This window comes from Aplysia californica, unplaced genomic scaffold, assembly GCF_000002075.1.
Source record: "Aplysia californica isolate F4 #8 unplaced genomic scaffold, AplCal3.0 scaffold00425, whole genome shotgun sequence".
NCBI lineage: Eukaryota > Metazoa > Mollusca > Gastropoda > Aplysiida > Aplysiidae > Aplysia > Aplysia californica.
In genome coordinates this window covers 589,608-599,918 of record NW_004797695.1, presented here as the reverse complement: position 1 = coordinate 599,918, position 10,311 = coordinate 589,608, and the positions used below count along the sequence as shown (strand labels likewise).

The following is a 10,311-nucleotide window of genomic DNA, read 5'->3' as shown; positions in this document are numbered from 1 at the left end:
CCCCCCCCCCCTTTTGACGCAATAGCATTGTAAACTGCATATGTGTAATAGTAATAACCTTCTCCCAGTCTCAGCAAGTATTTTATTACTTTGATACACTTTGACACTCTGTTTTACTGGTCTTTTTAAAAAGTTTATTGAGGTCTCTTGTACACTTTTCAGTATATTAGATCAGCGTAAGCTCTGTGGGATTAGTGCTAGCAGATTCTTCCTTCAGCAGTACATTTGATATTAAGTGTCTTTCTGTATTGCAGCTGCCATTCCCCTTGTGGATCCGGAACTGAAGTTGTTGCCTCTGCACTTTTATGTGGACCCAGGACCTCATGTAGACTGGAGCAAAAACTTGGTCCTGGAGCCTAGCCTGGAGGACAGAATCAATCTGCTGCAAAAGTTTATGGAAGTTGAGCGCATCCCTTTTCGAACCACTGACCTCAACGGTGACAGTGATCGTGGTTCATGTGGTTCACAAGACTCGGACGAAAGTGGTGCCATCCTACGTGACAAGGACAAGAAGAAAGAGGATAAAAAGAAAGATGCTCGCATGTCACAGCAAATGCAGTCTGTTGCTAAACAGTTTGGTAGCATTGGAAAGAGCATGGGGAAAAAGTTGAAACAGCTTGGAAAAAGTGGGAAAGGAGATAAACCACGACGTCCAAGCGTTGGCAATGAGATAACGCAGAGCACAAGAGTTATCTCCTCTTTTGCAGGAAGTCAAGGCAGTGGTCGGGATTTTGTTCTCGTCGCAAATCTCTCGGAAAAACGAAGCCCCAACCACCAGAAAATGATCAAGAACTACTTGGAAGATGCCAAGGAACGTTTTCAGAGGGACAGGGAGCTGAAGAGGAAAAGTGATATTGAACTGAGGAGTCGAGTCTCCAATCCCAGTTCGGTATGCGGCACACCTGGTTGTAACGCTTATGGCACTGCTCAGAACGGTTATCTGTGCGGTTCATGCTACAGCGCTCAGCAGAGAGAGCAGAGCATTCAGCAGCGGGCTGGAGGTCAATACATATACAACACTTTTCCCGGCAGAGCTCGACTGCCAGCTGGTGGCACGTATCTGGCTCCGGAAGAAATATTCCGCTATGGAAAATCCAAATTCTACACATCAAGTAATGAAGATATAAATGAGCCTGCGCAGCCTGTGAACCTGGCTGTTTCTAGTATGGATCGTCAGACTTCGCAGTCCCACAACAATGTGAACTATCCCAGATGCCCTTCTCCAGACTATGACAATGCCAGCTCTGGCCAGCTAAGGGTCAATAACAGCAGTGTTCCCAATAACCAGCAAACTGTCAACAGAATGTCTGAAGATAAATGCAGAAATCCAAACTGCAGCTTTTTTGGAAGAGCGGAATGGTCGGGCTTCTGTTCAAAATGTTGGACTGCTATAAAACCTGCCAGCAATTCTGTGCGAAGCAGTACAAAGTTGTAATCAAGATCAAATTGAAAAAAACAAAAAAAACAACCCTTTTTTTCTTCTTGAAAGTGTTTTGCCACAGAGGTTTTTTAAATTAAGTTTTGAGCTCTTAAGGTAAGATTTTAACGTGAAACTTTGCCTTCGTTTTTTCTTTGTTATTAGTTCTTTTGCAGTGTGATGCATTGGGTGTTGTTTTGTTGCCAAATGCAACTGATGTTCATGTTGTCATTGTTGGCACATTGGCTGTGAAATGCACATCAAATTCAAGTTGTAAACTGAGTTCATGCAAGGTTGCAACTTGCAGACTTTGATAGGTGCATGTGTGTTACATTAGAGTTTCTTTGTAGAGCTGGTATTCTTAAGTATTTTTTTTTCCCCTTGTGCAAAGAAGTATGTAAATATTACCTTTCTTGCCATTGGCTGCTTGTGTGAAAGCTCACTCTCTTTTGTGGAATCTGGGAAGATAGCAAAGCTTGTTGGAATTTCATATCTTTCTGTTAAGCTTTCTTTTTCTCTAATTTTGTACATATTGTAACTTATTTATTGGGTCAATGTTTCTTCATTTCTCCACTGAGGGAAAAATGATGACAGAATGAATGTCATGAGAGAAAAAGGATGTGGCGCACGTGTTATTACTTTTGAATGAGTTGTTTGCACACGTATTGGGACAACATTTTCTCTTATTTGAAGATGGGCAGTAGAACCTGCCTTAACGGAAACCTGTGTAAAACAGAAACCTGTCTTAACGGAATCTCCTGGCTCCCTTCTTGATATATTCCTCTTTAATTACCTGTGTGAAACGGAAACCTGTCCAATGCGGAAAAGGAAAAAAAAATCCGCTCCGTTCTGAGGGTTTTACCGGTCTAAGACGAAAAATGCTTAGCCTGTTCAGTCGTGATTTGAAACAAAACTCGCAAGTTTGGTTCCGTCCGCCGGCTCTAAACTTAATGCCATGCTGCCAGGCGAGGAAGGGGAGTAGGGGTGCAATTTGGGGGTAGATGTTACCCCATCTATGTGAACAATGAAGAAGATCAGGGTGGTGTGGGTGTGAAATCTCACGAGTGCCAGTGAAAGTGCTCAAGTGGCGTTCCAGCATGGAAACTTTCATGGTATCCAGAGGTCAGAGGTGTGACATTAGTTTGACCAATGCCTGCCGCCCTGATCGTACAGCCAGCTGAGAAAAGAGTTCCAACAACCCTTGTTACATGGCAGTGAGGGGTGGCGTTGGTTGACTGTGCTTGTTGCACCGATGGGTGGGGTAAGGGTGGAAGCAAAGGGGATGTTCAAACATTTCTGTTTTTAATAGGTCAAACAGTGGTCCTATGAAATGCAAGCACTGATGGTAATTCAATAAATAAGACTGACGCATGTCATTATCAGAGAAGATAGCAGCTGAGAGGTGTGAAGTTTTGACCACTTGTAATTGCTTGCCGACCGGGACCGGACAAGCGACCCTGATCCCACCGGCTGGGCCTTTGTACCCATCCCCTCTCCCAAATCTCCCCACTAAATTCCCCTGTCTAAGAAGGAAAATGTCTAAGACGGAATTTTTTTCTGGCTCCCTTGCTATTCAGTCTTACACAGGTTCGACTGTATTTGTAAATGAAGGTGTATGTGACACGGGAGATTTTTATGCGACTCTTGTACAGGATGTTTCTTGTATTTTTGCAAGGCTGGTCAAAGAAAAAGACAAAGAAATTAATGTTGTGAAAAAAAAAGTGTGGACTGAACTTTTGTGACATAAGCCTTTCCATACAACTTGCTCTCCATCTTTGTTTGATTGCCAAGAACAGTGCAGTTTCAGGAAAATAAGGATGGAAAAATCACTGCAGTCATCCTGAAATGAATGCTAGTTTCTTGAGGAAATGGAAAAGTGTGTGAGAGTAATCGGTTATTCATGTGATTTCTTTGCAAAAACATTTTTTTGGTGCTCTTCCTTAAGTGGAGCATAATTTCACCTCATATGCTGGTGTTTAGTTCACTTTCAATATCATTAATTGGTTCTCATGGTTTTGCTGACTGAAGAGTTGCTTTTAATTCTTTAGCCTTGCAGATTGCATTTTCTTTGTCAGATAGTGAAGCCATTCATTATTCATCATTGATCAGCTCCCTAAATCTATTTTTAGTTGTGAATTTCATTTCTAAGACTCGTGCACTTGTGGCTGCAGAAGTATTAGCATTACTTGATTATTTTCAACTGATCATACGTTTTTAGCTGGAAAGAAAAATGTTTTTTCTTTAATTGTTTTTGCCATTCAGCATTGTTTTGCTTATAGAACCCCAAACTCCGAACTTTACAGAGAGGCTGTATTTCAGCAAACGCTAAGTATTTTCCTCTTAAGTGAAGGTTGGTTTATGTCAACATGAAAAAAAAACACATGTCTTCTGTACTGATTTAAAGAAATTCACAGAAGTGACATTTTGTTCAGTGGATATGTGTATGTCCATGGGTGGAAATTCTGTCATGAGCTGTAATGGTTAGGTTCTTTGCTATTGCACGCAGAAGGTGTGAGTTCAGTTCCTACAGGGAGAAGTATATAATCAAGTACCTCTATCTGTTTGCTGGTATGTTTTATTCCATTCAGCTTTGGTTGGTTCCAACAGGCAAGGTCAAAGCTGTCGGCCTCCTTAATAAGCTATATATTTTTGAGGGGGGGGGGGGGGAGGCATTATATGTTTACAATCAATCATGGTAGGGGGTTGAGGTTTTTGTTTTGTTGAGCTAGTTTTTATGAAATGTAATTTGGCCGAAAGAGTTCAATGTGCTTTGAGCAAGTTCAGTTGTTGCTGGAGATGTTTTTGCTACTCTGTTTTCTGCATTGGTTTTCAATATTGTCGGAAGCAAATGATCCGTGTTGAGTTTCATATTGAGATTTGCCTTTTATAAAAAGGGCAGGGAAAGTACCAAAGATTCCAAACACATTGATGTCATCAATTTATGGCCCCAGGTTAATGTTTGTTGCTGCCCCACACCACTTTTTTAAATAGCTGAGTTTTATGTGAGATTTGCATTTAGTAGGGCTTCCACTTAAATTTGATATGAGTTGTTGGCTGATTTTTTTTTCTTCCCTTTTGAGATGGAAATTGTTTTCTTCACAATATTGGCTGATTCATAATTTCACAATATTCGCAGATTCATAATTTACTTGTATTAAACTTTCTTCCTTTGGTAGACTCTATCTGTGTGATTGCCATTATGTCTTCACTCTTGGTTGACATATCAATCTAATTCATTCCCTCATTTATTACCTTTGTAGAGGATGAATAAGGGAGTGAAAGTAGCATAGTAAATGATCCAATATATTTCTTCGCGTTGTTTCAAATTGTTAGCATGTGGCTTTTGTTATGTAGGAAAGTCGTTTTCTCTTGCTGCTTTGTATTATATTTGTATTAGGTGAACTGTGTGTCAGTCTCACGGCAAAGAAATGTTTGTGTCATGGGACTGCTTTGTGAGGTCTTCCAAACTGTTTCAGAAGCATATCTGTTCCTGTTTGTCGTGTTCTTTCAGACAGGACTACTCTGTTCTCACCAGGCAGTGTTTGTTGCATTGATATGTAGTTTATATTAATCATTAACACGTAAACATATCATGAAAATGTCAGCAATAACAAGTTACTTTTTTATTTTGATTTTTGTGAAGGGGGGGTATATGCTTGTACAGTAATGAGCTGCTCTGTATGACACGTGACACCAAGACACATGCTCACTGTATTTCTGAAGTTAAATGTGGAAGCAAAATGTATATTGTTGACGAACAAGGCTCTTCTCCTTCATTCTGTTTCCTTCACATGTTTTGGGCTGTTACTAACATCTTTCATTGTTTTGTAAATATAATGATGATACCCCCCCCTGAAAAAAATATGATATTACAATTCATCAGCGTCTGCTTTTCTCGGTGTGTTTTTTTCTTTTTTTTTTTCAAACTGTAAAGCCACATGATTAGAAGATTTAAAAACTCTTCTTTTGCAATGTACAGTATTGTTTACAATATAATATGTTAGTGATTTAGTCTGCGGATTATGTTGACCTTGTGAGCTCTATAGTGAGGTGTAGGATATGAAAGAGTCAGTTCTGTAGTCTGTAGGGTTTTATGGTTGACAGGTGACAAGGACATTTGCATGGTAATTATCTTTCACTTTCACTGAGGACAATGTCAAAGCTTAAGTCGCACACTAACATATAATGAAAAGGTATATTGTGAGGCAGCATGGTGCAGTCAGGCGCTCGTCAAAATAATGAAATTGAAGAAAATGGCATTTCCCTGCCAGTTTGGCTATTTTATTCGAATTCGACTATTTTTTTTTTTGGCCCAACATCTTTTATGTCTATTCAAGAGGACATTTCTGTGTGGATTTTACTGAAAAACGTTCACTAAAGGCACACAAAAAATTTAAGCTTCAAGTTGCCACGAGCTCTCAAGCTATGGAAATAACCAACTTTGGTGGTCATTTTCTCGCTAATTTAACATCTGAGACAATGCAGCTTCCACCCCCTTCAATTGTGGATATGTCGACCTCTGTTTAAGATAAATGGGGGTATTTTTTCATCGAAGTCAAAACAATTGGATAAGCTTTCAAATAATACCAATAATTCCACGTGCCAAAAAATTGACGAGGCTTGATTCCACCACGTCGTGACACATATACTTCATGAATTATTTTTCTCTATATTATTTATTGCTGTTGCCTTAGATTAGAAATGTGCTACCTTTACAGGCTCTCTCAAACCTAATTAATTTTTTACCCAACTTAGTGAAGGTTAGAAAATTGCTCGCACCGACCATATCCGATATCAAGAGGTCTGATGGTGGGGTGCAAGACTAGGAAGGAAATCAAATGAATATAGTTGTTCACAATACTTGATGGGTATGTAGTTAACTTGTACAGGTTAGTAACTCTTGTGTTAGCTTCACAGTATGTGATGTGTAGTCACACCATCGTCTGCTTGTGAGCTTTTGTATTTCCTGTACGAGAACCTCCGAGCCTTACCTTAGTTTGATGGTAACAAAAGGTTGTTTGAGTTTGGTGAAATTAATCTCATTAATAAGTCCTATCATGTGTCTTAGCTGTTTTTCAGTACATTTTGAGTGGGTACTGTTTGCTGGTGTTGATTTATTTGAAAAATCATTATCTTTTTCCAAAGTCAGCAAAGGGTAGGGCCTTCTCGTTGGTGGCTTCAATAGGTTGACGATAGCTGCCTTGTCAGCTTAAAGAACCAACTCAGATTTTATATTCACCTTCTGTACATGTCCATATACAGGTCTGCTCACAATAATGCTTGCCCACACAGAGACACATAGATTGGTGTACAGACACCAATGCTCAAAGCTTATGACCTTGCATTCCTCGCAAAGACTTTGCCATGTGTGTGAATTTTGCCATAAATGTGAATTTCGGTTATATAAATTCTTTTCCTTAGACTTTGCTCTTACCTCGAGAGTTCTGTGTGCTGAGAAATGACTTGCTGCTGTGCTATTTGATTTTTTTCCCTCAAAGCTGATTTTTTAAATATCTGTATGGATATGCTAGTCACTGTTTTTTCTCTCTTTGCACATGGTCTTTGAGTGTTTTTTTAGTCAGTTGATGGCATACTTTTATGTAATTTCAGTGAGCAAGGTAGATCTAGATGAGATGTTGAAAATTGTTGAAAAAATTATATGAACTAATGTACTTTTTTATGCCATTGTGAAGAGGACTCCTGTGTATAACTGTCTTGTTTCGTCTTCTTTTGATTGCTACAAAAAAGTTTTTGAACTATTTTCTTTTTTTCTTGCTGTAATAAGTAATAGGATTTTTAGCTGACTGCTTTTTTTCTCTTATCTTCTTCCGCATACCCTTGTTTAGGGGGGTAACTGACTGTAAGATCTTCAGCTCATAGTGCAGTTGATTTTATGTACATGGCCATTTTATCTGTATAGAAATAGAACTTTAAATTATCCCTTGCCTGGCAGACAGCTATTTGCTCTTTTTGAAGGTCTCTTAAATATTTATACTAACTGGAGTGGATTCAGCACTGGGTAGGAAACTATCTTGAAATTTGCCCAAAGGGCCTACTCTTTTTTATTTCAGAACTGATGATGAATCTTTAATGTGTGAAACTTCTACAAGAGATCTGGGATATTTTTCGTCCTTATCGAAGAAAAGGTGCTCGATGGAAAACGCGAGACCATCGAATTCCAAACTTCCCGGTTGACAGGAGAACACCATGCCTGTTGAGCTGCTGAGCCCCTCACTGTTTACTTTTTATAATTTAGACTGTGTTGTTAGTTGATGTGAGAGACAGCCTGGAACTGGTGTCTGTGATGTAATGGTTAGGCTCTTCCTTGTTGCCTGCTGAAGATGTGAGTTTCATTCCCATGTGGGAAAGTTGTTTTATTGAGTGTCTCTGTCTGTTTTTCTAGAATTCTGTAGCCTAATCAGTCCCGACTAGCCCTGGCGGGTAGGTTTGAAGTAGCAGCCTCATTAATTATCTAAATTGTATCACTGCGTAAAACATTTATAGTAAAAAAAAAGAAAGACAGCTTGGAATTCTTTAGTAAGTGGAACTTATAAGAATCCATTCAGGGAGATTTTTCATTTCTATGGAATTAATTATTAAACAATTTCTCTAAAGCATAGGAGTTTATTGAGGCTTTTATTTTCGTGGTGCTGAATAGCATGACAAGAGGTGCTTAGGTTTAATAAGATTAATAGACAAAACATTTAAGGGTTTTTGTAGACGAGTAATCATACATGATATTCTTAAACATTTGTGATTCCAAATTATTGTGGTACCTGACATTCTGAAATATTTTTTGATGTGTTGCAGGCTGTTAATTCAGAATTACGTTGTGTGTGTGTTTATGCTGGGCGGGGGGTGTTGGAGGTGGATGAAAAAAATCAGTTTTGTTGTGATGAACACCACTTTTCTTTGTTTAGTTTTATATAATGATAGATGTTGTATCGTTATATGGTCCCGTAGGTATCCTTTTTGGGAAATTACTGCTTGTGTAAGTGCTCCTTTCTTTTTTTTTTCCCTAACATTCTCAACTTTATTGTAGTTTGGCTATTGTCTTTATCTGTTTCTTTTTACTTTTTTACACTGACCTGGCTCAGAGGTGTCGATTGTTGTAATGGGACCCTTGCTGAACTGTACAGTCTCTCAAGAAATCCATATATATATATATACATACGGCCATTCTTTCATACCTTTTTGATTTAATTAGTTACTAGAATGATGAATTTTTCAGTATGAAATATATACAAAAGTAATTATATGCAAATTCAGGTTTGAAAAGTTTTTCCCAAAATAAGTTTTAAAATGTAATTCTTCATAGATTTTGGCATAGTGACTATAAACCTATACGATCATTCATACCAATTGTAGATGAGAGCTGCATGAAGCTGTTCAAAAGTCAATGCTTGAGAAAAATTCAGAGTTATGTGAAGAAACTTTTTTTAATAGCTTGTGCCACAGTGAGATTCTATTGCATTTGGTACCCACTTTGAACTTTCTTTCTTCTTCTTCTCGATCGCATCACACTTGAAGTCCGGTATCTGTCGTAAATTGTGCCGTCCTGCTCAGTTCATCTGGCGGCCTGTATAACTTCTCTTGTAGCGTCAGTGGGGTTGGCCACGTTTCCTGTCTCAGGGCCCTGTGTGTCTTGCAGTGCTGAAGGAACTTTGAACTTTGTTATAGGTTAGTTTACTTTTCTATGTTCCTATTAGTCTAGTATGAATGAGTAATTAAATCCCAAAAAGTAATGTAACGGTATGGGTGTGTTTTTGTTTGAGTGCAAGGGTGTGTTTCTGTACTTTAGTGTTTGTGTGTGGCTGTCAGAGAAAGGAAGGTGGAGCGTTAAAGAGAAATGACAGGAAGAGAAGGGAAAATTGTTGGCCTGAATATATGCTGTCTGTACACTTATTTTTTCCTAATTGCCCCTAATCTTCTTAGTATGCTATGTGAATTTTTTAGAATACTAGTTGCAAGTCTTTCTTTGTTTCGATTGCATTTTACGGAAGAAAAGGCTGGGAGGCAGTGAGATTTTTTCTTATCTCTTTTTAAAAAGAAAAGTTCTGATGTTAGAACAAAAGTGGTTGTTTTCCTAAGTCCGAGCCATTTAGGCTAGTCAGCTTATAGTACAGTTCCTGTCATTGATGTTGATTGCCGTTAAATTTTACGGCTTTGATGGGAGGAAGATTTAGCCTATGTGTTGAGATTTACGCGCCTTAAAATTTACAATACATATCACTAGCTGCGGTTTATCTACATGTATTTTAGTCTTTTAAAAGTTTGTCAAGTTTTGCCATTGTTCAGATGTGTAGTGTTCCAGGGCGAAACAGGAATGACCGGAATTCAAGATTGTCTGAGTGAGAATCCTGAAGTCATGCATTTTACCTTTCCTTATGTTCAAATAAATTTTTTTGGTTTTTTTAGACGAGAAATCAGCAAGGATACAATGTGATTTTTGCTGCTTCTAGTCTTGTTGTTGGAAGTTGTCCAGCAGATTTCATGCAGCACCAGGCCACCCGTGGCAGCTGAGCTGTTTTCTGCAAACTGGGCAGCTTCATTTATATAGCGTATACCACTACTATTGTTATATTAGTTTCTCATACTTTGTAATCCTTTATGCTGTAACATGGTTTTGGGCTTGGCAACTTTATTTAATTTAATTACAAGTCAGCTTTATAGTGAGATGAGTCATTATCTTAATATGAGTCATACATGCATGTACTATATTATATAGCAGTTCATTCATTTAATAGTTTGTTTTTTTCTTAGTCTCCTACGCAAAGAAGGGAGCCTGTATCTGTCATTCGTTTCTGCAGCATTATCTGTTTTGAATGATAATGACTTCTATTATTCTAGATTGAGCTGATATGAAATAATTTTATTTCTCAGAAAGGCAGGAA

The 10,311-nt window shown here is 38.4% G+C and overlaps 1 protein-coding gene across 2 annotated transcripts in view; it reads left to right on the top strand.

Moving 5' to 3' along the window:
* LOC101852713 (OTU domain-containing protein 7B) overlaps positions 1-2,033 on the top strand; it is a 19,459-nt gene extending 17,426 nt beyond the window's left edge. For both annotated transcript variants that reach the window (XM_035971380.1, XM_005104564.3), the window contains one exon: positions 255-2,033. In XM_035971380.1, the coding sequence (XP_035827273.1) occupies positions 255-1,435 (1,181 nt within the window). In that variant the 3' untranslated portion in view covers positions 1,436-2,033. The remainder of the gene's footprint in view (positions 1-254) is intronic.
* Positions 2,034-10,311: the final 8,278 nt, after the last annotated feature.